A 26468-nucleotide genomic window follows, 5' to 3' on the forward strand; every position below is an offset into this window, starting at 1 on the left:
CAGTTCCTACTGACAGAATAAACAACTATGGCAGCAAGCGCAGACGCCTCACAGCTCAGCCACAAGCCACTGCTGGAGCGCGGAGTTGCGCTTCCTGTGACTAAATGGAGGCCTCAGCAAACAGGCTTTTTTTTTTTAAGGAATCTTCTCAATACGTTTGTTGGAAAGGTCGGGTGTTACTATCTCCCGTCATTGATAATTTGAGGAAAAGATGTTTCAAGAAATAGATTTTATGATTCAGAAAAGATACATCAATTCTATTTCTCTTTACCTCAGACATGCCTTTGGTTTTGTTGGTTTGGTTGTTTGTTTTGCTTTGGTTTTGGGTTTTGTTTTTTGTTTGTTTGTTTGTTTGTTTGTGACAGAATTTGTTCTGTAGTCCAGACTGGGTTCAGATTGACTATATAGACAAAGATGGCCTCAAAGTTACAGCGATCCTCCTGTCGCGTCCTCTCAAGTGCTTGGATGGCAGGCATGAGCCACCATGCCCACCTAGACACACTTTTGAAAAGAGCTTCATGGCCCTGGGAGAAGCAGAATGAAAAGCCAAGCTCATAATTATATACCTCAAGCCCACTACCAAACAGAACAAGAATTTTCATAACTTTGAAATGCATGTGTATTATGGGGAAATTCTGAAAGATAAATTCAATATGTTCCTTTCCTTAAGGAGCTTAGAGTATAACAGAGAGTAGAACAATTACACAAATAAAACTTGGCAAATGTTGTACAAAAATGCTGCTTTGGCTAAGAGAGCCACAAATCTGAAGAAACTCAAGAATAATACTTGACTCACTGAGAATGTAAAATATATTTGCTGTAGGAATGGTCTTAAGAGTCCATATAAGATATGATGGGATTCTTAATGATGATGGTGGCAACCACACCTAAAATACACATAGGAAATGGTGCACAGCCAGATTCTGCTGACTTGTGAACCTCTTGCCTGTGGGATTCAACCAAGCATTAGGAATGGAGAGAGTGAAGGTATAGCTAATGGAGGTATTAAAGAAAGGAAATGGGGTGAAAGTTGAAGAGAGAAAGATTACACTAAAAAGATCTCTCTCTCCTCTCTCTCTCTCTCTCCTCTCTCTCTCTCCTCTCTCTCTCTCTCTCTCTCTCTCTCTCTCTCTCTGTGTGTGTGTGTGTGTGTGTGTGTGTGTATAAGCATTCATGTCAGGTACTCCTCTGTCGCCCCTACCTGCTCCTTTGAGGTAAAGACTGTCCCTGAACCCAAGGGCTTGTGTCTCAGCTAGACTGCAAGCCAGCAGCCCCAGAGATCCTCCTGTCCCCAACGTCTTTGTCTTGGGACTGAAGTTATAGGCATTTTCAGGAATGCCTCGCTCGTTATATAGATGCTGGCATCAAGATTGCAGAGGAAGGTCTCTGAGCCCCTGAGCCATCATCTCTCGAGCCCCAACAAGCTTACTTTCTGGGCGACTGCTTTAACTATGCTACACTGAGTACTCAAGAGATCGGTGGATTTATACAATGGAAGATTGAATGTTGTAAAGCCTGTTTGCCATCTTATTTTGTTCCCACAGAAGACTCTGGTCTTTTGGGTCTCCATTTAAATCCAAAGTGTTTATGCCTTACAAGCCAGTACTTGGGAATTCAAGCTATCACTGCCGCCTCCATCCTATCACCTCTTAATTTAGCTTTAGCTTCCTATGACTAACTCGGGTGCCGCCGTTTTATTTTCCCTCAAGTGCTGATGTGATGAGGATGAGCCTGCTCAGCTGGAATATAGAATAGCTCCATTATTAAGGCTCTGTCGGGGAGGGATGGCCGAGTGCTGCACACAGGCTCTGCATGGCTTTGTATTTCTCAGCACGATGTGAGAGTTGTTGATGAGTGCATATTAGGAAAGCAAAATTTCCAATCTCGATTCACTACCCTCTATAAACCAGATGAGGCGCTGGGGTAAACAAGGCTTCTTCAGCCCCCCCCCCCCCTTACAGAACTGCCTCAACTTTCATCCACCTCGCACAGAAAAGGTTTCACTCTCACGTCTAACGGTTTTTATTTACTTGGGTCTGCTTTTCAGTGTTGCTCTGAAAACCTAACCCAAGCAAGCACAAGAGTCAAGCAGAACGAGGTCTTTGTTTGAATTAGCAGAAACTGATTAGAAAGGGACAACAGCACAGATTCCAGAGCTAACTGCACCTTTGTGCATTCACCTCAGTATAGATTTAAGCAGATGACGAAAATTTACTGTACTCAGGCCACTACTGATAGATCAGGTCCATTGAACAGGTTCCAGAGCTGCACTGCGACTCCGACCCAGAACACTGCAGAGTTTTTAAGCTCAAAACCCACAAATATCTGTGCCAAGTTACAGTCACAATTTTTCATCAATCAGAATCATTTGTTCTTTCATGGTTAGGAACAGTCATGTTTTGGGGAACAAAAGAATAAGGAGGAAATTGGCTAGCCATTTGGAATGCTCTCCTAGAGCCTAGGAGCTTGAACTTGATTTCATCTTATGAACAAAATGGAGTCTGAAAACAAAATGGCAGTACTAGGGCTAAGTCTCATCTGCTTAATCCCAACAGCCTAACTTTTTTTTTTACTCTTCACTGTTTATCAAATATATGCTCATTGTAAACATAACTTGATTGAGAAACTAAGGAAAGAAGAGAAGAAGTATGTGGCTCATCAATATTGGCATTTTAAGCTAATCTTTTCCTCTTAAGCATATTTTGGCTTTTAAAAGATAGCTGGGAAAATACTGCGTAAATGATTTGGTTTTCTGGTGTGTTTAACTATTTGAGAGCTTGCTATACTTTTTAAATTGTTTTTAGTCATTTTGGGACCTCCATGAAATGTCATTTTTGAGGGAGTGGTTTTTATTTGTTGTGTTGTCTCCTGGTGATTGCCTGACCAAAACAGAAGTTCCCTGGATGATCCACATGCCCATAGATGTTGAAATGGTAAAAGCAAAAATTTCTGTTTAGATGACATAACTAATAATTTAAGTTTTCTGCTGATTTTTTAAAAGATTTGCTTGTTTTGTTTATTTGCATTGTAAGAGTGTGGACAACTTGCTGAAGTTGATTCTTTCCTTCCACCATGTTGAAGGAACAGAACTCAGAATCACCAGGCTGGCAGCAAGCACTCTACCCACAAGACCTCTCACAAGCCATCTGCTTATACTTATATTGCAAAAGCTATAAACATCTTGATTAAGGAGTATACCTCAGAGCCAGGCAAGGTGGTGCATGCCCACAATCCCAGCACGTCTCAGTACTCTTAGCCACTGAGCCATCTCTCTAGCTCCTAATCCTGTTCTTTAAAAGACAGTTTTGTATTGATAACCAGTAGTTAATGTATGTATGTATTTACAAAATAGAAGTAGGGAGCTATTATTTCTTTCAGTCCAAGAGCCTCTTCATTGGATTTAGGTGGAGCTTTCCAGTTACCTTTTTACTAAAATTAATGTGTACTTGTCTGTTGACACAATCACAGAACTATATAAAATAACATATATGCATATTTCCCCATACTCCTACCAAAGTATTTTCTGGTTTCATATATATATATATATATATATATATATATATATATATATATATGGTACCATATATTCATACATGCACAAGAATGTTTAGTGGTTACATGTAATTCATGGTTCTATACTTGATATCAAATTTAACAGTACATGAATACCTTTTCATACATTTAGATTAATTTCCTTATATTGGCTGAAACTCTTTGCCTAGAGCCAGGTATTGTGGTACACAGCTTTAATAGCAGCAGAAGAAGGCAGATCTCTGAGTTTGAGGATAGCCTGAGCTACAGAGCGAGTTTCAGGACAGCCAAAGCTCTACAGAGAAAAACCCAGTCTCAAAAAGAAATCAGGAAATTTGCAGGCAGATGGTGGGAACTAGAAAAGATTATCCTGAGTGAGGTATCCCAGAAGCAAAAAGACAAACTGGGTATATACTCACTTTTAAGTGGATATTAGACATATAATATAGGATACTCATCCTAAAATCTGTACATCTAAAGAAGCTAAGCTAGAAGGAGGACCCTGGGTAATATGTTCAATCCTCATTCAGAAAGGCAAACAGCATAGACAACAGAAGAGGGTGAAAACAAGGAACGGGACAGGAGCCTACCACAGAGGGCCTCTGAAAGACTCTACCCAGCAGGGTATCAAAAGAGATGCTGAGACTCAGAGCCAAACTTTGGGCAGAATGCAGAGAATTTTATGAAAGAAGGGGGAAATAGAAAGACCTGGAGGGGACAGGAGCTCCACAAGGAAAGCAACAGAACCAAAAAATCTGGGCACAGGGGTCTTTTCTGTGACTGATACTCCAACCAAGTACCATGCATGGAGATAACCTAGAACCCCTGCTCAGAGGTAGCCCATGGCAACTCAGTGTCCAAGTGGGTACCCTAGTAAGGGGAACAGGGGCTGTCTCTGATATGAGCTGATTGGCCTGCTCTTTGATCACCTCTCCCTGAGAGGGGAGCAGCTTTACCAGGCCACAGAGGAAGACAATGCAGCCAGTCCTGATGAGACCTGATAAACTAGGGTCAGATAGAAGGGAAGGAGGACCTCCCCTATCAGTGGACTATGAGAGGGGCATGGGAGGAGAAAGGGAGGGAGGATGGGATTGGGAGGGAATTAGGGAGGGGGCTTCAGCTGGGATACAGTGAATAAACTGCAAATAATAAAAAAATAAATAAAATTTTAAAAATATCTCTGTACACATCACAACCTTGAAATGGAGAGGATCTAAAATGCTGAGGACTCATAGTTTAGCAAAAGGAATTCAAGAGAAGTGAGGTTTAGATGTGAGAGCTGCTGTAGTAGAGATATGTATTTTCTTCAAACTTCCTGGCCATCTGTAAAGGCAAAGCAAAATAAAAGAGAGGGAAAAGGAAAGGAAAGAGAGGAAGAAAGGGAAGGAAGAAGGAAGGGAGAAAATGACTGGAAATAAGCTAAAATATTGCTGTTGTACACACCTGTATCTTTGCTGCTGTAAATTAATGTTTTTAACAGAGTAACCTTTTTGTGCACTTGTAAAGATTAACCTTGAATTATTAAAATGCTGATTTCTGTGCTGGTGCAGATCTGATCATAGGCCAGACTTTACCATTGTCATTTTTATGAAGCATCTCCTGTCTCCGTGTTCTCCATCACCTTTCTGATTGGTTTTAATAAAAAAAAAAATCTGATGAGCTTATTTAATAAAAAAATAAACTGAGGCAAGATTAGGAGACGGGACTTCCAGGAGGGAGAAGAGAGAGGGGTCCCAGGTAGTGTCCAGAGAGAGAGGCAGAAGAGTCTTCATAAGGACATGGATGAAGAAGCAGATGCTGGGGTGAGACTAAGATGGACAGGTAACTGGCCACGTGGCAGAACACAAATTAAACATAGGTTAAAAGAGCTAGCTGGGAACAACAGTAAGGTAAGGCCTAAATCTATTATATAAGTGCAGTGGGTCTCTGTGTCATTATTCAGAGCTGGAGCAGGCATAGAAAGTCCATACTGATACAAAATATTCTTCTTGAAATCTGTGTGTTTAATGTTTCAGTCTGCTAAGAAAGAGATGTCATGTGTGAGTAGGAGTTGACCTTGAAAGTGTACAGCATTATCAAGAAGTTTGTTTGAATAGATGCCTGGTCTAGTCCCATTTCCATGGCTATGATAAAACATCATGACAAAATCAGCTGAGGGGAGGAAGGCTTTAGTGCGCTCACAGTTCCAGCTCCAGTCCATTATAGCAGGGAGGAAAGTCAAGGTCAGAGCCTGGGCAGGTCCTGTGGCTTCCACAGTCAGGAGCAAAGAGAAGCAAATGTACTGTGCCTGCATGCTTATGCTCAGCTGGCTTTCTTGACTCTTGGGTAGTTCAGGGCCCAGCCCGTGCAATGGTGTCACCAGCATTCAGTGTGTGTCCTCTTACTCAACAGTCAAGTTAGTCCTCCACAGACATGCCCATGGGCCAACTTGGTCTACGGGATTTTTCTAAGATTATTTCTATTTTGGGGTGTTTTAGGGTGTTTTGCCTGCAAACATGCATGAGCATCACTTGCATATCTGATGCCCATGAAGACCATCAGAGGCACCAGATTTCCTGGGACAGCTCCAGTGTTTTGGATGGTTGTGAACCACCATGTGGGTGCTGGGCACTGAACCCAAGGCTTCTGCAAGAGGAACCAGTGCTCTTGACCTCTGAGCCATCGCTAACCCAATTTTTCATTGAGGCTCTTTTGCCAGATGATTTAAGGTTGTGTTGAACTGACAGTTAACCCTAATCAACACAGTGCCTTCATGCAAATTATCAAAAATGCTTAATTTGGAACATGAAACTTTCATTCATAAATATGAGAAATTTCCTTTTGAAACTTTTTGAAGGGTATATTTTGACCAGAATGAATGTGTGATTCATATGTGTGAGAAATTGAGAAAGTGTAAATCTTATCGGTTTCTGACTAAATGTGTGATTTGTCTGTGAAAAAAAAATAGTTTGAATTACTAGTCATGTTATTCCATACAGTCCTCAACTGTGCTGAAGTAATAAAATGGACTCCACTCAAAAAGGTAAAATACAATCTCTAAAAATTTCAGTCATATCTGCAGCCTTAACCTTGTTTTCAGAATGATTTTTCCTTCAATCTTCTCCCATTAAAGGGACCTTGAAAGCTTCAATCAAGCAACATGTCAGAGAGAAAAAAAATGGACAAAAAAAAAAGAAACTTGAAACATATCCAAACAACTGTCACTTATTTCATACATAGATTTCTGTAGGAGAAATAAAGATAGAGGGAAGTTTTCTAAGCTAGTGAAAAACCCTGCCTCAGCAAGCTGTTACAGAGCCAAGACAAGTGAACCTACCACAACTCCTACATTAGAAAAATTCCTATATGACATGTCCTGCATTGATTTGTGTGATTTCACAAATTTGTGTGATTTCACAAATTTCAGGGAATCATATGAAAGAAGGGGAGTTTGATGTGGAAAGGATAGGAGCTCCACAAGGACCAAACGTATCTGGGCACAGGGTCTTTTCTGAGATGGACACTCAACCAAAGACCATGAGAGGATAAAACCTAGAACCTCTGCTCGGATGTGACCCGTGATAGCTCAGTAATCAATTGGTTTCCCATAGTAAGGGGAACAAGGACTATTTCTGACATGAACTCAATGACTGGCTCTTTGACCTCCCCACCTCCCAAGGGAGGAGCAGTCCTGTTAGGCCACAGAGGAGGACTTTGCAGCCAGTCCGGAAAATACTTGACAAAAGCGAATCATATGAAAGGGGAGGAGGTCCTCCGCTATTAGTGGACTTGGAAAGGGGCAGGGAGGAGATGAGGGAGGGAGGGTGGGATTGGGGAGGGAATGAGGATACAGCTGGGATACAGAATTAACAAAATGTAACTAATGAGAAAAATAAAATTATGGAAAAGAAAGAAAGAAAAATTCCTATATGACATGTCCTGCATTGATTTGTGTGATTTCAGCTTCCTATTACCTGTTACACTAGTTGTTCTTGTACCCACACACTCACGGGAAAGACCATGCGGCTTAGAGGTGTGACATTCGGTAGTCTGGGCACTCCCTTATCAGAGCAAACTTAAAATGGAAGCCAGCACTGGTAGCGAAGGCCTGTCATTGCGCCATGTGGGAGACTAAGGCAGGGGGACCACAACCTAAGGGCAGCCTGGGCTGCAGAGCAAGTACAGCAAACCCTGTTTCAAGACTGGGAGGGAGGGCGGGAGGAGCCAGAGGAAGTGAGGGCACCAGGAGAAATACTTCCCACAGAAGCAACTAAGCAGTGCTCATAAGGGCTCCTGGAGACTGAAGCGACAAGCGTGGGTCCTCCGTGCGTCTGTTCTACATCCTCTGCGTGTGTGTGTATTATGGGGAGCTGAGGTGTCCCTGGGACCTGTTCTTAGGACCCTTCTCCCTCTACTGGGTTGCCTCATCCAGCCTTGACATGAGGATCTGTGTCTGCCCTTATTGTAACTTGCTATGCCATGTTCCATTGATGTCTCTGGGAGGCCTGCTCTTACAGAAGTGGATCCAGGAGAGAGGGGATGGGCAGGGACTGGGAGGAGTAGAGGAAGGAGAGGCTGCAGTCAGCATGCATTGTATGAGAAAAGAATAAACGTATAAAAATAGAGAAGAGAAAGAAGAAAAACCCTGCCCCCCCAAAAAAAGAGAAGAGAAAAGAGAAGAGAAGAGAAAGAAAAGAAGAGAAGAGAAGAGAAAGAAGAAAAACCCTGCCCCCCAAAAAAGAGAAGAGAAAAGAGAAGAGAAGAGAAAGAAAAGAAGAGAAGAGAAGAGAAGAGAAGAAAGAAAAGAAAAGAAAAGAAAAGAAAAGAAAAGAAAAGAAAAGAAAAGAAAAGAAAAGAAAAGAAAAGAAAAGAAAAGAAAAGAAAGAGGATTAGGAGTACAGCTCAGTGGTGGGAAAGTTCCTAGCAAGAAAACTTGGATTTGTTCGCTCCTGGGCTCGATCTCCAGCACCTTGAACTTAAAAACTATGTGTGTATGAGGGGGTCAACATGGCCTATAGGTGAAGGCACTTGCCGAGCAAGCTTGACCACCTGAGGGCCATCCTCAGGCTCCACATTAAGATGGAAAAGGGGAATCAGTTCCACAAAGTTTCTCTCTGACTTCCCCATGTACACACACATAATAAATATTGAAATATGTATGCGTGTCTGCTGGTGAAATGAACTGTCGACTTTAATACGTAAAGGTAGCCACACATTTTGTCTTCAATTCTATCAATGTTAGATATTATTTAAAACAACACTTGGGAAACGTGGAAAGGACTTTCGAGTGGGCAGTTCTCTCACTATATAGCCAAACTTTTCTTGTCTCACAACTCTCCTGCCTCAGCCTCCTCACCAGGGCCAGCTAAGGACAGGTATATATTTTGTTTTACTTTGCTTTATTTTTGTTTTTTGAGACAGGGTTTCTCTACATAGCCCTGGCTGTCCTGAACTCACTTTGCAGACCAGGCTGGCCTGGTCTGGAACTCACAGAGATGCACCTGCCTCTGCCTCCCTAATGCTGGGATTAAATGCATATATCACCATGCCCAGCTGGACAGGTATACCTTAATCCATGAACATGATTACTTGATATTCTCTTTTTGCTGAAATAAATAAAATCCCTTATAATTTTCTAAATTTCTTTTTTTTTTTTTTTTTTACTTAAAAAATTAAAACAGAGGCCTGGAGGGATTGCTCAGTGGTTAAGAGCTCTTGTGGCTCCTCCAAAAGACGTGGTGGCTCATAACTGTCTGTGACTCCAGTTCTGCCTTGGAAGCATGTGAAGCAAAGACATACATGCAGCCAAAACACCCATACACATGAAATGAAGTAACAGCAATCAAGGTTTTAATTGAAACATCTGGCTTGATATTTGGAGCAACAACACTTAATGAACAGACCTGAAGGCACCAGGCTTCACACACTTGCTCATTCAAAGTTTCAGAAATGTGATTTTGCTCATCTGTCGATTTTGTATTATTGTATTTAATAGTCTAGTAATTTTAAAACATTCTTACATGGTTTGGGGGAGTTTATAAAATGTAACACTGAGGTATAGGTGTATGCATTTTCACATAACTATATGGCACATATGTGTATGTTCAAATAGGTTAAAAAAATCTTCCAAGAAACTGTCATTCAATACAGTAAATATCAGAATCATTTACCACTTCTCTATCTTCCCAGTGTATACACATGTGCGCCTATGCGTGTGCATATGATTAAAGTAACCAATCCTAAGTGTGAGCTACAGGGTACGTCTGTGTCTAACCTCTCCTTCCCAGAACTGTCAGAAATAAGGGTTTTAACAATACCTTGTATGTGTCTGGCTGGTGCCCGATTGTTGCTCTTCTCCACTAACTGTGAGACAGCTCTCTGAGGAACTCTTGCTTCGTGTCCCCTCCCGCCCTTCCAGCTGAGTCACGGTTTCAGAGCTGTGTTCCGTAGGGGCAGGGCTGACCCCAGATGTGCAGGGCCTGTCAAATCTACTTTAAGTTTCTCAAAGTGAGTGGGGAAGAGAAGTGGTGCACAGTTATTACACTCCGCTCCATACTTGTCACAGAGGGCAGGTTTGTCTTATTATAGGGTGCATTAGTCCCTCCTAAAATCCAAAATGTGTATTCTTATCATGCGCTTGGGTAAAAGGACATTAGATTTTAATAATCTGCCATTCATCATAAAGAAGTGATAAGTGTTTGAGGAGACAGGCAAGTTTAGACTGATCCTGGGGGTGGAGAGATGGCTCTGCTGTGAAGAGAGCATGCCGTTCTCGCAGAGGGCCTAAATTCCCTTCCCAGAACCAGAACTATGGGCTCCCAACGCCCTTAACCCCAGTTCCAGGGAACTCAAGGCATTCTTCTGGTCTCAGCAGGCAGCTGCGTACATATGCACATAGACACATACACAATTAAAAATAAAAATAGCCAAGGTGGTGGCACATGCATTTAATCCCAGCTCTCAAGAGGCAGAGGCAGGTGGATCTCTGTGAGTTCAAGGCCAGCCTAGTCTACATAGTGAGTTCCAGGACTGCCAGAGCTACACAGCAAGACCCTGTGTTAAAATACATATAATAAAATAAAAATAAATCCTTTTAACAAAGTGCGCTGAACATTATACAGTGTTCAAATGTATAGAGCCATCTGTGGCTGTTCTCGGGGGCCACACACACTCGCTGCCGTCTTAGTGCTGGCACCCGCCCATGCTCCAGCGCAGTTCTGTCCTCGCTGGCAGAGCTCGCTGCTCCAGTACGGTCCAGCCCTCAGGGCCGGGAGTCTGTCCAAAACCATCACCCTCAGGATCAAGTTCTAAGGGCTTTGGAAGCTGTTCTGGTGCTACCAGATGTACCCGAGGGAATGTGGCCGTAAGAATGGCTAAAGCGCCACCATAGGTCAGATCTCATCAAAGACAGCCGCTGGCTTCGGAAAATATGCAGGAGTTTATGGATCGTGTTTGAGAGGAATTCTAGAACTCCTCAGGAAATGCTCTGGCACTGAGAAAGCCCACGACATTGTGTGCAGTGAGTACCTCACCCTGTGAAAGCGTGGGGGGGAGGGAAGCCACTTGTAGAAATTTTTAAAAGAAAATTTAAGAACTTTTTGGAGGAGGAAGACAAAGGAAGGCAGAGGAAGAAAGACTAGAATCAATTTCAACAGATAAAAAGCACTTTTGTTTTCATAAACCCCATCCTAATTGTATTTATTTCATTTACTACCTGCACGCATGCATGCACGCACGCACGCACGCACTGTCCTGCGTGTGGTAGTCAGTCAGAGGGCAGTTCGTGGGAGTCGGTTCTCTCCTGCCACCTTGTGGGACAGAGGGAACAAAGTCAGGTGTTCAGGCTCCACACAGTGCCCCTCCCCACTAAGCCACCTCACCCACCCACAAAAAAACAGTTTTTAACTGTAGTTTTACAACTGTGTTACTATATATTAATAGTGTTTATCACGACGCCCTTCTTGAGTAAAACACTCATTGCTTTCTTCTGACTTAAAAGAAAGTAAAATATTTTGCCAGGCTTGGTAGCACAAACCTTTAACGTGGGAAGCTCTGGCAGGCAGATGTTATGAGTTCTAGGTCAGCCTGGTCTAAATACCAGACAAGGATGCATAGTTAGATTCCAGAAAATCAATCCTGCCTCAAAAATCTATCAATCGATCAATAAAACATTTTCTTGGGCCCATACACTGATTGCGGCTCCACGTTCAGTGTCTGCGTGTCTGCCTGCGTTAGTCAGCCCAGACATGCCAAGAGCCAATAAAAAGGAGCACTAAGCAGAGCGAGCTCCTGAGGCCAAGCACTTGCTCAGCCTTACTCTCTGCCACCTCCCCAGGAGACATCCTTTCCGCTTAGTTCCAAGCACTGTGTCAGCATCTGAAGGGGGGTTAAAAAGTCCCCCGTCTTATGCTGTGAGTGACACTGTCACTGGGGCTACAGCTACACTTTCAGTTACAGGGCAAAAGCACAGAAATACTAAATCTGGAGCCAGGCTTAGTGGCTGATGCTTATAATCCCAACTATTCAGGAGACTGAGCCAGGAGAATCATGAGTTCAAGGCCAGCCTGGGCAGCTTAGTGGAACTGTGTCTTGGTTTTTAAGGTTTATTTATTTTATTTTGTGTACGAGTGTTTTGCCTGCATGTATATATATATATATATATATGTACCAAGTGTATGGTTGGTCTCCAGGTTGCTCAGAAGAGAACCCTGGATCCCTTGTACCTGGAATTAGAGATGGTTGTAAACCATCACGTGGGTGCTGGGAATCAAACCCTGTTCTCTGCAATAGCAACAAGCACTCCCAACCACTGAACCATCTCTCCAGCCACTGAGGGTGTATTTTAAACTGAAAAGGAGATAGAGAGAGATCAGTGGTGAAATGCTTGCCTACCATATGTAAGACCTAGTTTCAATCCCCAGTATAAAAACAAAACAACAACAAAATGAGTTAAACAAAAAGTATATTGTTTAGTGCCTACGAATGCGAATGTTCATAGTATGAGCCAGTTTCCTGCATGAGTAAATTTGCCCACTGAGCAGAGCAATCCAAACGAAACAAGGAACCGGAAGCTTGCCCGTGCCCGGCCAGGTTCTGAGCGTTTTCTGCTTGTCCACTCAGCCCAACAGATCTTCATAGTAAACAGCATAATCAGCTCCGGATGCTAACTTGCCTCTGTCCCTTGGCTCCCCTATGCAAGTTTTCTTCTCAAGTCCTTGGAGTGGCCCCAGATGTAGTGGATTTATTTATGAGATAATATGTCACCGAGTTCATGAAAAATCTGCAAGGGTCAGTCAGTGACTCATCGGATGTGGGGTTCAGGTCAGTGATGTGAATGAAGCCACATCTTGACTGTGACACTTAGGGCTTGGGAAATCTTGGCTGTTGAGCAGAAAGAACTTCTCCACAGGGTGGACCCTAACACGTCAGTGGAAGTCTCATGATCATTCTAACTTACCTGAAACTAACTTTTGACTTACTTGAGACATTTATGGAAATAAAAAGAAGTTTCAAGACCCGCATTGCTTGGGACCCAGAACCCTGACTCGGGGTGGTGAGTGAAGAGAAGACAGACGCATTAAGAGTGAAGCTGGGATCAAGTGGGTGCTCTAGCTGACACCTCTGGAAACCCACAGCACGAGGAGGGTCGGCTGCTCAGGCTGTCAACATCCTGGAGCAGGAAGCTGCCGTTCCACACAGGCCCACAAACACTCATGCTCAGACTCCCTACTCAGATTCCCGAGGAAAGCTTTGCCGTTCCTCTTTAACCGTGTAGGTAACAGCTTTGTCAGTGTGGCCCTAGAGTCCTCCACGTGGCTATGCCCACATGTCGAAACACACATTCACTCAGGACCTTCACCCACTCAGGGCTTCTCCCCGCCACCCTTAAAATTAAGCAATGCAACAAGAGTCAGCATCTAGAGAGGGGAGTTAGGTTGGCATGAAGACCGTGGGAGACCTCACGAGGTTCCCCTATAGCTGCTACCTCTGCTGGGACAGAGCACTTAACTCCAAACTGTACCACAAGGTGGGCATGGTGGCAGGCAGGGATCTAAGCGGGAGAACTGAGGCTTCAGGGCCATTCTGGACTGCGGAACCTTGTCTCTCCAATACAGCGACTTCTGCTGCAAAAGCCTGTTCGTGTGAACTCCATAAAGGCAGCATCCTTTTCAGGGAGGGGGATTTTGAGACAGGCTCTTGTAGACCCTAGTGTCCTTCAACTCGCAGTGATCTTCTTGCCTTAGTCTCCCAAGAAACCACAAATACCAAAAGAACATTTTTTTTTCTAGTGCTAGGGATTGAACCTAGCACCTCATGCTAAGCAATGCTCTGCCACTACTGTGCTATTCCCAACCCCAACTGAATCATCTTTTTTTAGTTCTTATAACAGACCTGGCAAAGAAAACTGGCAATTGCCAGCCATGAAGCCCAGATGTCTTTGAGTAGGAAAATCATGCTTCCATGGCACCTCGCCATCTACCTGTTTAAGGCAGATTCCATAAAGTGGAATAATTCACAAGAAAAAAAAAAGGCCACAACTCGAAAGAACACAAAAAAGAACAGATAATGCCTGGCCTGAAGAAGAGATTGGGGAAATCCTAGATGACTCAGCCCTCTGTACCCTGTTTCAGTAGGTCTTCTCCAACATATCCCTGAAGGAGAAGCAAATGCCACACTTGGAAATCGTGGGAACAGATTTTGATCTTGGGATAAAGAAAATGCCTTGGTCACTGTCCTAGTTTGCTGTGATGAACACTGTGACCAAAGCCACCTAGAGAGGAAGGGATTTGTCTTATTGCTGAAGGTTAGCCCCTCACCCCGGCACATTGGGGATTCCTTCCTGGATTAGGCACAAACACTCAAACCCCTGTTTTCACAGGGAGACCTTCTATCAGTCAGGGAAGAAAAGTGCAAGTGACTGCTCTCTGACTCAGGCGGAACAACAGCAGCAAATAACCTTTCAGGTATCATTTTTAAAAAGAGAAAAGGGGGGAAGTTCTGTGTTAGAGTGGACTGGGATGGGGTGGTATATTTTGATTGGGCATGTTAGTTAGGTTAACCAAAGGGGCCTTTGATTGCTGGACTTCAGTACTTTGATAGCTGGACGGACTGGTAGTCAGCCTCAAGAGGAGGAAGTGTCGAAAAAAGGGGATAGATCTTGATGGCTAGCTTTAGGAATGTAATCTGAAGTTTTTTAGCAAGGCAGAAGGTATCGGGGAGAAGGGCAAGGCCTGCCAGATCCATGTTTGCCAGGCCTGGACTGGTGAAGTCTCTTCAATTACAGCTTACAGTCCATCATATTAAACAACCTAGGGCTAATCACCCAGGGGTGACACTGCCAACGATGAGATAGGTCCTCCTTCCTCAATCATTAATTAAGAAAGTTGACCCCACTGGCTTGCCTACAGGCCAGATGACTGCACCCGTGTCAGGGTGACAAAAACTAACTAACCATCACCATCAAGCCCGTTATCTGAAAATAGGATTGCTGGGAAAATGGTGAGCTCCTGGGCCCTGGGTTTTTTCAAACGCAGACCAGCTAAGAATAGACAAGACTGAACAAGACACTTTAGTGGGCTCAGTGGCTTGGGGGATGAGGGGTTTTCAGGGCTGAGGTTATGACTCCTCCGCTTGCAACAAAGGAAAGCCCAGAGTTTCCTGTACTTACCCACAGGAGAATTCCCCACCATGAATGCACGGATTCTTTGTTGCTGTAGGAGGAATGTCACGCCAGAGCACAGGCTCAGTAACCTTACTCTCTGCACTCACCCTAAGCTCTCTTTGACTTCTCTGGAGACTCTGTAGCAGGATGAAAATTGCCCTCTCTGCCTGGGTTGCTCCACTTACCCGGCAGTGAGATTTCTTAGGGAAATTAATGAGGCTAGTACCAGAGTTAATCTTTTTTGAGCTTTGCTATTTCAGATCAGCCAAATCATGCTGGATCAACGAATAAATTTCCATTTCTGGCCTAAAGAGCTGAGAACCAACCTCTGAAATTTAGCGATCCATCAGCGTACCCTCCACCTGCCTAAAGCAGCTGTGGCCGCGCTGCACTGTGGGAAGGCTCTCATCTGCGTCTCCATGCCCTCCATGCCCTCCAGCCTTATTAACAATTACTGTAGCCGTGACAATTGAGAACATAATGTGATCAAGTGGGCTTTTAAGAAACAGAACTAATTTTGTTTTAACTTGATTCGGTTATTTGCTACTGTAGACCAAGTAGGAAGGCATAAAAACTAACTTGTACCTTCTTTTGGAAGTTCCCCAAGTCTTTGGGTTTCTAGAAGTTAAGGGCCTAGACATTTTATGTGTTTAAAAAAAAATCATCTGAGGCCTTCCTTTTGTTTGTGGGTTGGAAAATCAGGTGGATTCCTAAGGATTTAAAAAAGAAAAAAAAAGACTATTTTCCTGTTCCTTTGAGGTGGGAGGCTCTGGAAAGCAGTAGCGGCTAGGAAGCCAGGGGTGTTGTGACTACCAGGGTTTCAGGGTCTGCAGGAGGAGGCTCCTCTCTCCCCATTTGAAAGGAGCCTCAGACCCACAAAGCCTGGTCCACCAACTGCCCCCACTCCAGAAAATCAAACCAAGCGGAGAAAGAGCTGGGGGGGGGGGGAGGTTGGATGAAGCGCCAGCTTGGACACTGGCACCCCAATAGTGACACCATGTGGTCAAAAGGAGCACCAGCCGCAAGAAACCGGAGTAGAACAGTCTCCAGAGCAAATTTTCACCGGGCAGAGTGGGATGAAGCGTAGCAACCACGACCAGGCCACCAGAGCGTTGAGGGCTGGGCAAGGGGTGCTTTGGGACCAAGGAAACGCCTGGCCCTGAAGAAGGTGTGCCCTGCTGAGTTTTGCAGGAGACCAGACTGAGAGCATGTGGCTCAGCACGACAGCACAGGCTCAGAACAATGAGAGCTCCGGCGTCTGGGCCAGCCACGCGCTCTACACACAGAGCCTGAACGGAGTTTTTGTACAAACATTCAGTACACCTGCACTCGAGTGGTGACTGTCATGTGGGTCAACTGTGAGCTCCCACTTGTGGCATCATTTCAGTGCTCAGAGACATTCAACCCATTGCAGCATGAGGACACACAGCAAGAGACACAAGAGACCAATTCCTAAGTTTAGTGAAAAGCTTTAGCTTTATCGTGAGAGACACTGACGGTGTGAATCAGGAGACCTGCATGATCAGACAGTGGTCTAAGCCTGGTCAGGTGAGAAGCCCTCAAAAGGCTTAATAGTGTGGAAGCCTTACTGTAAAGGTCAGGTCCACGATAACTACCTCCTCGTGGGAGGGAACGCAGAACTATTTAACCAACCAAAAGTTAAACTTTTATGCAAATGACAGTGCCACTCGTTAGTAACGAAAACTCAGGAGGGGGGAAATTCTGAACTGTACTCAGGCAGGGCCTGCCACTTAGGAGGCACTCGATAAGTGGCTGTTGGTCTTGAATGAAACTCAAGCAAAAGTTATGAAAGAATATAGGAGCTGGAGGGATGGCCAAGCAGGTAAAGGCATTTGTTACTCTTGCAGAGGACCTGGGTTCAGGCCCCAGCACCCAGAGGGTGGCTCACAACCATCTATAACTCCACTTCCAGGGGATCCAATGCCCTTTCCCGGCTTCTATGAGCATTAGGCACACATGTGATGAACATACAAACATGCAGGCAAAACACATAAAATAAACCTTTAAAAACGTTTTAAATTAGAAGATAGAAGACCAAGGATGGCCCAGCAAGTGAGAGTATACGTCACATAGCTTGATGATCTGAGTTCAGTAGAAGAGAACAACTGTTAAAAGCTGTCCTCCAGCCTGCACACGAGTGCAGTGAAGCTGGGCACGTGTCTGCTGCTGCTTCTCTTTAAATATGAGGGAAACAGATGTCCAGAGCCACTGCGTAGCTTCTGTCACATGGATGGCAATCATTACACTTCATTTGTGTGTGCCGTCTGGCCCAGAAACACCCACCGGTGTCTCAGCCAGTCGTCAGACCGCATCACAGCACCCATGGCAGCTTCACCAGATACACAGGCCAGCTGCAGTCTGTATCCCCCAGGGAAGGCATCGAGACCAAACTGCTGTACTTATGCCCTGCCTGGCCACAGAGGGAGAACTTGGGCTACTTCAAGCAGCTAGGCTTCCACATGGCCTGTTTCCCTAAAAAGGTAATAGATAACCCTCCCCCATCCCATGTGCCCACTGCCAGTGCTAGATATGGAAGTGTCCACAGAATGGTGGTGGACACTTGAATATTCCAGATTATTTGAAAGTGCATGAAACTGACATGATGTATACCCTCAGAGGAATTAACACTGCAGCTATTCTGTTAGGCATCAAGAATGAAATTAATTCCTCATGCTACCATACTGAGATGATTTGTTGTTGTTATAATTTAAAATGGGGCCTGCCGAGATGGTTTTTGGCCTGAAGTGAGGCAGGTTATGGCAGCAGGCATATCTAGCTGAGGACACTCACCTCATAGCAGCCAGGAAACAGAGATGGGCAATAAAGCATCCATCTGTCCAGGACATACACCCAGTGACCTACTTTCTCCAGCTAAGCTCACCTACTTTTCACTGTCTCCCAATAATGCTGGCATACTATGGAAGCCACCAGGGCTTAATCTATTCAGTAGATCAGAACCCATTCTACTGCAGAAGGAGGAGGAGGAGAAGAAGAAGGAGGAGGAGGAGAAGGAGGAGGAGAAGGAGGAGGAGGAGAAGAACAAGAAGAAGGAGGAGAAGAAGAAGTAGAAGGAAGCGAGCAACCAAGCTCCCAGCAGTGAGCCTTCAGGGAACATTTCAGATTCAAACCCTAACAAAATCTAAAAGACATGTAGATTTTTTTTTTTAATGCATTGGCATGAAGACTGTGGGAGAAGATTTTGTTTTACTCCTTTCACCTATGAAGTCAGTTCATCACACTGTCTCTTTGTTTGTGGGAGATGCTCAATTCTAAGTGGCCGAGACTCTCTCCACCTATCAGATTACTCATTTGTTTTTTAAAACAATAAGTGGTTTGTGTGTTTTCTTTTGGTTTTTGGCGGAAGAACGTAAGTAGACCAAAGGCTACTTTTGGATTGCTTTCCAACTGCACCCAACCCAATGGTCTGTGGCTGCTAGGAGAGGCCCCGGAGGGAGGGTCGACACCAGACGTCGGAGGAGTGAACACGAACCTGGCTAAAGAACTCTGTAAAACTCAGCTTTTAATAAAGGATGACAGAGATCGAAGAAACCAGATGGGAACGCATTAGTTGGCATTTGCTTGGGCATTCATCAAAGCACTGCATACCGCCCCCCGCCGGGCCCAAAATTGCACTCACGTGTCCCCACAAGGAATGTGTTTAGGCAGTAAGCGGCCGGCAGGGTATTTCTCCGTGCCGATGCAGGAGAACCCAGGACTCAATGAAAAGGCAGAAATGTTTGCCAAACCCTTTCGAGGCTCCGGCTCTGCCATGCTTACTCCTCCCACTGCCTTCCCCTTCCACATGGAGTCTGGGTTAGATGAAACTGCTTTTATTGGTGGTGAGCCTAAACTGGTGGATGTTCCTCTTTCAGAGGACACAGGGTACAAGACTAGAAAGCCCGGAAGGAAGGAGGGAAGGACTGGAGCTGGGCAGTGGATTCAGGATTCCCTCCTTATTTGGATGTAAGCGCTGCACTCTTTAAGGATTTATTTTGGGACAAGGCATAAGCACCAAGTGGGGCAGGGAGCCCCAGGGATCAGGCCGTGCTCTCTATTTGAAGCACCGGCCTCCCAGGATCGTCCTCGGTAGCCTGAGGCGGTTCTGGCTCCAGGGCAGACTCTAGCGGCGGGTCTGGCTGAGCGGCCGGCTGGCCTTCCGTTGGGCCCTGGGAGCTCCGGACAGGCCCTAGGCGGGGAGGCTTGACTGGCGTGGGATGTGCTGCTTCAGGGCCTTTACGACTAGACAAAGCCCTTCTCAGGCTCTGCACCTTCTGCAGGCCGGTGCGTCGCAGCCGCTGAGCCCGGGACTCCACCGGCTCCTCATCGGAACTCTCTCCAACTTCATCCTCTGGCTCCTCTGGGCCCAGCACCAACTGGTCCTCCGGTCCCAGGAGCTCTGGTGCTTTCTGGAAGGCGCGGGCTGGAATTTCAGTCTCCTCCTGAATGTGAAGACACAGCCTTAGTGGGCACTTAGCCAGGACCAGCCTGAAACTCTCTCGCAGTTACACCGAGGGAAGCTACTCCGCCCTTTGCCTCTGCACAGGGAACTGGGGCCAAGAGAGAGGAATGGAAAGTTGGGGGATGGAGAGCAGAGGGATGTGCAGGGAGGGGGAGAGCAGACTGTGAAAGTTTGCAAAGTAGGTGAAACTATGTAAGGTGTGAAACAAGACAACAGCTGTACGGGCATTTGGGGGAGGCAGAGAAACACCATAACCGTTATTTTCACGCGGTTGGGGCTGACCAAATCTGCCTGAGCTAAAGCAAGGAGGGCGTGGATTGTCCAGGCTGGGAGCGAGCGCCATCAAGGCTGGGATGTGGGAAGTGGGTGCGGCTCTGAGAGTCTTCCCCAGCTGAGGGCCGCCTGTAGGGTCAGGAAAGTAACCGGTGGACCCGGGGAAGGCGAGAGTGCCTCTCGGTGGGGGTGCCTGAGGTCACTGACCTTGAAGAGCAGGACGTGCAGCTTCCCGCGCGCCACCAGCAGCCCGTGGTTGGCCTCCAGCCGCTGCACCTGGGCGGCGCGGCGCACGGCGCGCTCCTGGGCCGCGTCGGCGTGAGAGCCCACGCGCTCCGCCTTGGCCAACAGCTGCGCCAGCGTGTTGCTGGTGGTGTCGTGGCTGCGGCTCAGAGCCCCCAGGCCGCTCTGGATGCGGCGCACCGAGCCCGCCAGGCCGCCCTGCCGCTCAGCCAGGCCGCCCTGCCGCTCCCGCAGCGCCTCCAGCATGGCGGCCAGCTTCTCCAGCAGGGTCACCACGGTGACGGCGTGCACGGGACCCCCGGCCGGCGCCCCGGGCGCAGGCCCCGGCTCCAGCGCGCTCTCCCCCATGGTCTCGGACCACCCGGCCTGCTCTCCCTGGAACCGACCGCTGCAATCTGGGCTGGGGCTGCCTCTCCCCGCCTCCTCCCAGTTCAGGCTGTGACTCAGCCCAGCCGGGCGGGAGTTGGCATCTTTCGCGGTGGGGGGAGAAAGAGGCCGACCACAGGGCGGGATGTCCAAAGTTTTTTGTTTTGGTTTTTTTTTTAAGGGTCCGCCCCGGGATCTAAGGGATAAACAGGCTGGCCCCAGAGGCACCCTTTTTCTGAACTTGAGCTCCCCTTTCGCTCATTTTCTTGGTGGGCCTATTTCAGGCCTCGGCTCTCTCACGTCAAAGGGCAAGCCACTGAAATTTCTGTTTATGCATGGAGTGATCAGAAAAAGGCTGCGCGTGGGGGGTGGGAGAGGGAGAGCAGGGGTGTTAAAGGCATAACCTAAACTACTGAACCCCACCCACCCTGGGCGGCGGCCTCTAAAGTTTGACAAGTTCCACCCCAGACCCAGTACTGCCTAGGCCCAAGGCAGGGCTTTGTGTTTAGGCGGGCTGGGCGGGGCATCCCCGGATATTTTCCAGGTTCAGCCTCTGGCTTCACTTATTGCTGTTTCTTTTCATCGGGTTGGGTTGTCCTGCTTTGGGCTTCCCGAGGAATAGATAGCTCCGCCATGAGTTAGAATCCGTACTGGTTTGTTTTAAAGGAAGTTAACTGTGGTTCCTGCCGAATGCCTTCAACCCCGCTGTCCAAAATCGGTGAGTCTGAGGATCTGCCATTGCTGCTGTAGCCAGATGTGGTGGTGCACAGGGAGGTAGGAAGATCGCCAGTTGAGACCAGCGTGGAGTGTCAGAGTGGAAAGTCGCTGCGTCAGGCTGGTTCCTGGTTTCTCACCGTGAAATGTTTTTTTCTGTTTCAATTGGACTTTGATTTTGCTCATGAGAACAACAGAGTTCTGGATCCGGCTGAGCCTGGCGAACTAACACTTAAGAGGGTTTGTTTGAGATGGGTTTTATTGTAGCTCAGGCTGGCCCTGAATCACTGTTCAGCCAAGGATGACTTGGGCGTCTGACCTTTTCCTTCCACCAGTGCTAGGATTACACGTGTGTCACCAGGCCTAGTTCATGCTTGTGCCGGGGCCGAACCCAGGGCGTCAACTCTGTTTCTGTTTTTTCGATAGGGTCTCACTGTGCGAGGCAGGCCTCAAGCTCAAGACCCTCCTGTCTCACACACAGTGCTGGGGTTATAGATGTTGAGCAGCGGACTGATTAGTCAGCTGACAGGCCACAGCGTTAGGGATCAAATCAAAGGCCTCAAACATGCCAGACAGCGTTCTGCAGATAAGCCACACTGCAGCCCAACAACTTGGAAATCTTTTTCTTTATGCCTGTGCTACCCAAAGTGGTTGCTGCCATAGAACCTTGGTTCTCTGGAAAAGCAACAAGTCTCGTAACCGAAAGGAACAGGCTAGCTTCCCAGGTTTCTTTAAGAATTTTATACCCCATGTTAACCTACATTCTCTCAGCACTCTTCCAGAAAGCAGAAGGACGCAGACAAAAAAGAAGCAGATGAATTGAGACAAGACCCACCCTGTTGTAAAAAAAAAAATTAAACTAGGCCGGTAGTTCCAAGATATCGTTGCCCAGTGGTTGCTCCCAAGGTCTCTTCCCTGTTGCAAAGGAATGTGCAGGCCGGCAGTACCAGATAGGGTTGCCTGGCAGCCTGTCCAGGAGGTCACAACTCCCTCACCCAGATAGCTCTTTACTCCCCTTTTTGGAGAAGCCACAGGATATGATGGCCACCCCCTCCCTAAGACTGAATCTGTACATCAAAGGACATCCCAGGTGTAACTTAAAAACCAGATATCCTCTAGATGTCTGGAGCAGGACTGACTGGACTTGGGTGCCTAAAATGAACCAATCATTTTTAAAGTCAACGACCCTATAGCCCCTACACCCAATCCTGTACTGACAAGCTGCAACCCCGTGCCTCCCCATGCCTCCCCGTGCTTTTTCCTTTAAAAACCCAAGGCTTTTGGTCCCTGGGGCTGTTCCTTGCTGACTCGCAAGGTGGCCCCATGGTGCGATGGCCTGAATAAACCTCCTGCGTTTACATCAATCCATCTCCAAGTTTCCTTCAGTTGTCTTCCTGGCAATTGGGCTCTCCCTGGGCCTAACAGTAACTGCCAAATCTTCTCCTCAACCCCTCATTTCTATGATTTGCTTTAGGAAAAAAAAAAATGCAGTAGAAGCATTGGTCTGTGAGTTCAAGGCCTGGTGTACATAGCGAGTTCCAGGATAATCAGGTTACACAGTCAAACCCTGTTGAGAGAGAGAGAGAGAGAGAGGAGAAAAGAAAGAGAGAGAAAGAAGAAAGAAGGAAAGAAAAGAAGAAAGAAAGGAAGAAAGGAAGGAAGGAAGAAAAGAATTGTGGTTTCAGTGAATTGCTCAGGGAAAGAAGTGGCAGGAGACAAAAGGGACAAAAGGCCATGAGAAGATCAATGAGGACTTCCATTCTCCATCAGATCAAATTCTCAACATATCAAAATACAATGCTTTGTGAAATTGTTTTCTGAGTCCCAACATGAACCTTTGGTTAGATAAATAAAAAAAAAAAATTGAGGTTTCTGTAATTTCTCCTTCTCCCACCATGGTGATTTATGAACACAGATGAGCGAGCAGGGAAGTTCCTATAAAGAAAACTACAGAAAAAAATACTCCGAATATTCAACTAAGACAGTTCCTTCAGCAACTGAGAATCATACTCTCTTTGAGAGGAGACTGAGGCTTGCTGCTGGGTTGGCGATTCACCAATAGTCTCTAGGCTGTTTGTAAACTGAAATTCTTTCTCTCACATACCAATACAGGCTTAATGTTTATAATTATCGAATGAAACAAAATCTTAGAAATGATGCGAGATGTCTAGATTAATTCGTTATACAAGAAACATCCTTTGGGGCTGGAGAGTCGGTTCAGCAGTTAAGAGCACTTGTTGCTATCACAGACAACCCAGATCAATCCCCAGCACTGACATGGTAACTTGCCGGGTCGATATCCGATATCCGGCAGGTGGAGCTGAGAGGAGGGTTGGCTAGTCCAGCTGGACACCCTCCGTGGCTGAGCGGGATGGTGAGTGTAGACGGCCTGGACCTCCCTGGAGGCCCCAGGGAATAAACCACCACCAAGCTGGGAGATCTGTCGAAGCAAGAACTCAGTTTATTGAATAAAGCTGTCCTTTTCATAGGTTTGGGTCAGGAGGCAGGATTAGGAAGTGAGGTAAGATGACGTAGAGGGCAAGGTTAGGTAGTGCAAGGAGAGGTGGGCCAGCGACAAAACTCCACATAACAGTTACCAGGCAGGGTTGATTTTAAGGTGGATATGCTGTATCATTTGCCCGGAAGTGGTGCCTCTTAAATCAGAAGCTAAAGACAGGTCTCCAAACTCGAGCCAGGCTCAGGTAGATGCAGCAGGCCTTATCAGGCCCAACAGTAACTCACAACCATCTGGAACTCCAGACCCAGGGGATCTGAGGCCCTCTTCTGACCACCATGGGAACCAGGCACACACATGATACACATACATACACGCAGGCAAAGCACTCATACACATCAAATAATAAAACAAATCTCAAATAAAAATTAAAGAAATGTCATGGGTCCCAGACATCAGATGCTCAGATAAGCTAAGCCTCCTTCAGGGACTTAACCCTTGACTTGATTGTCACGGTGTGAGCCACAAAGCCTATACAAAAACTTAGGAAACTATGAACCAAAATGAAATTTTTACCCTCTGAATTGGTTTCCTCCTCAGTGTTTGGTTATAACAACAAAAAGCTAACACAGATATAGTTGTCTGAATGTTTGCCAGTGACAAAGATTTTCCCTTGTGTCTTGGTTACTTTTCTATTGCTGTGCCAAAACACCATGATCAAGGCAACTCATAAAAGAATTTAATTTGGGGTTCCCAGTTCCAGAAAGTCACAGTCTCTGACCATCATGGTGGAGAGCAGGGAAGAAAGCAATCAGGCACGGCCTACGACAGTAGCTCAGAGTTTACATGCTGATCCACAGGCAGAAGGCAGAGCTAACCGCGTTGCTTGCTTCAGCAGCACGTATACTAAAATTGGAACAATACAGAGAAGGTTAGCATGGCCCCTGAGCAAGGATGACAGGCCAGTTCATGAAAGAGCTAATTGGGAATGCTATGAACTTTTTGAAACCTCAAAGCCTCACCCGCAGTGACACAACTCTTCCAACAAGGCCACACTTCCTAGTCCTTCCCAAACAGTTACACCAACTGGGGACCGAGTGTTCAAATATATTAGCTTATGGGGGGGGGGGCATTCTCATTGAAACCACCACACCTTGTGAACCAAATAATGGTTTGGGGTTTTGTTGTTGTTACTCTTCGTCTCGCTGATTCACTTACAGGTGCCTGCGGATAACAAGCTTGCGTTATCTTGACTGTTGCTGGTTGTCTTCGGTTTCCTCATTGGAGCACCTCTGATGTTCTCTGTCAAAAAGGAGATAATAGGTCTCTGTAGTGAGTTAACAGCTTGCCTTTCAAGCCCTCTCCTATGTGCTACACACCTTGAAAAGTATCTGGTATAGAACTATATAGCAGATGCAAGCTCAAGTTGGGCTAAAAGAAGATGCCCATTTCCATAGCTCTATCTCGCTCAGAGAGAGCAGACAAGAAATCCAGAGCATCCAGTTCGGGAAAGGAAACCCTCCCAATGCAGGGCCCCACCACCACTGTTTTGATAGGCAGCTGACTTCCTATTGTGGGATGGTTTTAACCATTATCACTATTTTCCCGGGAGCGCCAGGAAGAGCTTCCAGGGAGCTGGGCTAAAACAGACTTGCTGCCATCCTACAAACTGGAAAGGGTGATTCATGCCATATGCTAAGCAAGCATCTGGGGTAGGAGTGTTATTTAGACCACGGTTTCACTCTCAGTTGTGGAAATGATATCAGAGATGGCTTGTGGTTATTTTAGAAAACTGCCCTAACAGGGGAAATGAAATCAGGAATGGAAATAAGCTTTACTCTGTCCATCTTCATGTCTAAGATATATAATTTTGCTGTTCAATGCTGTGAATGTTCTTTATTGCTTTCCCATACTAAATATCATACTTTTTAGAAAGCGAAGTGTTTCATTGTCTTATAAAATAAAATGACTGGTCCTGTTTTTATTTGTACGCTAAAAGAAAAAAATGGCAGGGAATGAGCCTCGGTGGGCAGGCTCTACCTTCCAGCCTTCGTCAGGCATCCTGTCTACAGAAGGAGTAAGGCCACACGACACAATAAGGGGGCAGCTCTGTGCCACTGGAACATGACTTTAGGGCAGCAGGAAAGAATTTTCACTATTCAAACGGATAGACACCAGCATGTTATAGTATAACCAAGAGACCCAGGAATACCTTTAATGGCAAGAATCAGGCATATGGCTTACTCAAACGACTGGTGTGTGTGGGGGGGGTGTTTCTAGCTTTTATAGACTGAACATTATCTCTCAGAAAGATATGTCCTCACTCCCAATACCTGTGAGTGTAACCTTATTCGGCTACTGAGCCTTTGCAGATAAAATTAAATTAATGCTATTGAGATGAGATCACCCTGAACTTAGGGAGGGCCCTAGACTGTTGCCTTTATAAGGGAAGACACTGGGACTAAGGCAAGGAGAGGCTGTGAAGGCTAAGGCAGATATTGTAGGACAGCCACGACCTGAGCTCACGTGTTACTGCGACTTAGGAGAGGCACGTGGACTATGCACATTGTCCTCCTCCACTTTCTGGGTCATGTGGTGCCGCTGACGCTGCTTCTATACCTCTGCCCTCCAAGGCCAAGATGATTGGAGGCAGGGTTAACGATTTCTCTCCTTTTCCTTCTTCTCCTTTTCTTCCTTTCTTTTATTATTTTATCTTTTGTTCTTTTTTTTAAGAATGAGTCTCATGGAGTCAAGGCTGGCCTTGA

The 26468-nt window shown here is 46.0% G+C and overlaps 1 protein-coding gene and 1 pseudogene across 1 annotated transcript; one reads left to right on the plus strand and one right to left on the minus strand.

Moving 5' to 3' along the window:
• Nucleotides 1–18696: 18696 nt before the first annotated feature.
• Cavin3 (caveolae associated protein 3) lies at nucleotides 18697–20613 on the minus strand. Its single transcript, XM_021655069.2, has 2 exons — nucleotides 20133–20613; nucleotides 18697–19632 (listed from the first exon to the last, which is right to left on the minus strand). Exons 1-2 carry the CDS (start codon nucleotides 20514–20516, stop codon nucleotides 19231–19233), a joined length of 786 nt encoding a protein of 261 aa, XP_021510744.1. The 5' UTR covers nucleotides 20517–20613; the 3' UTR covers nucleotides 18697–19230.
• A 3976-nt stretch (nucleotides 20614–24589) lies between these two features.
• Nucleotides 24590–24707, plus strand: LOC132647698 (U6 spliceosomal RNA; annotated as a pseudogene).
• Nucleotides 24708–26468: the final 1761 nt, after the last annotated feature.

Source organism: Meriones unguiculatus, chromosome 14 (assembly GCF_030254825.1).
Source record: "Meriones unguiculatus strain TT.TT164.6M chromosome 14, Bangor_MerUng_6.1, whole genome shotgun sequence".
Classification (NCBI taxonomy): Eukaryota; Metazoa; Chordata; class Mammalia; order Rodentia; family Muridae; genus Meriones; species Meriones unguiculatus.

What these genes read in the sequence shown, in the direction of transcription:
- Cavin3 (XM_021655069.2), bottom strand. Translation starts at nt 20,516, where the DNA reads ATGGGGGAGAGCGCGCTGGAGCCGGGGCCTGCGCCCGGGGCGCCGGCC. An exon ending in TGCACGTCCTGCTCTTCAAG is followed by an intron (nt 19,633 to 20,132) that starts GTCAGTGACCTC and finishes CTTCACATTCAG; the next exon opens with GAGGAGACTGAAATTCCAGC.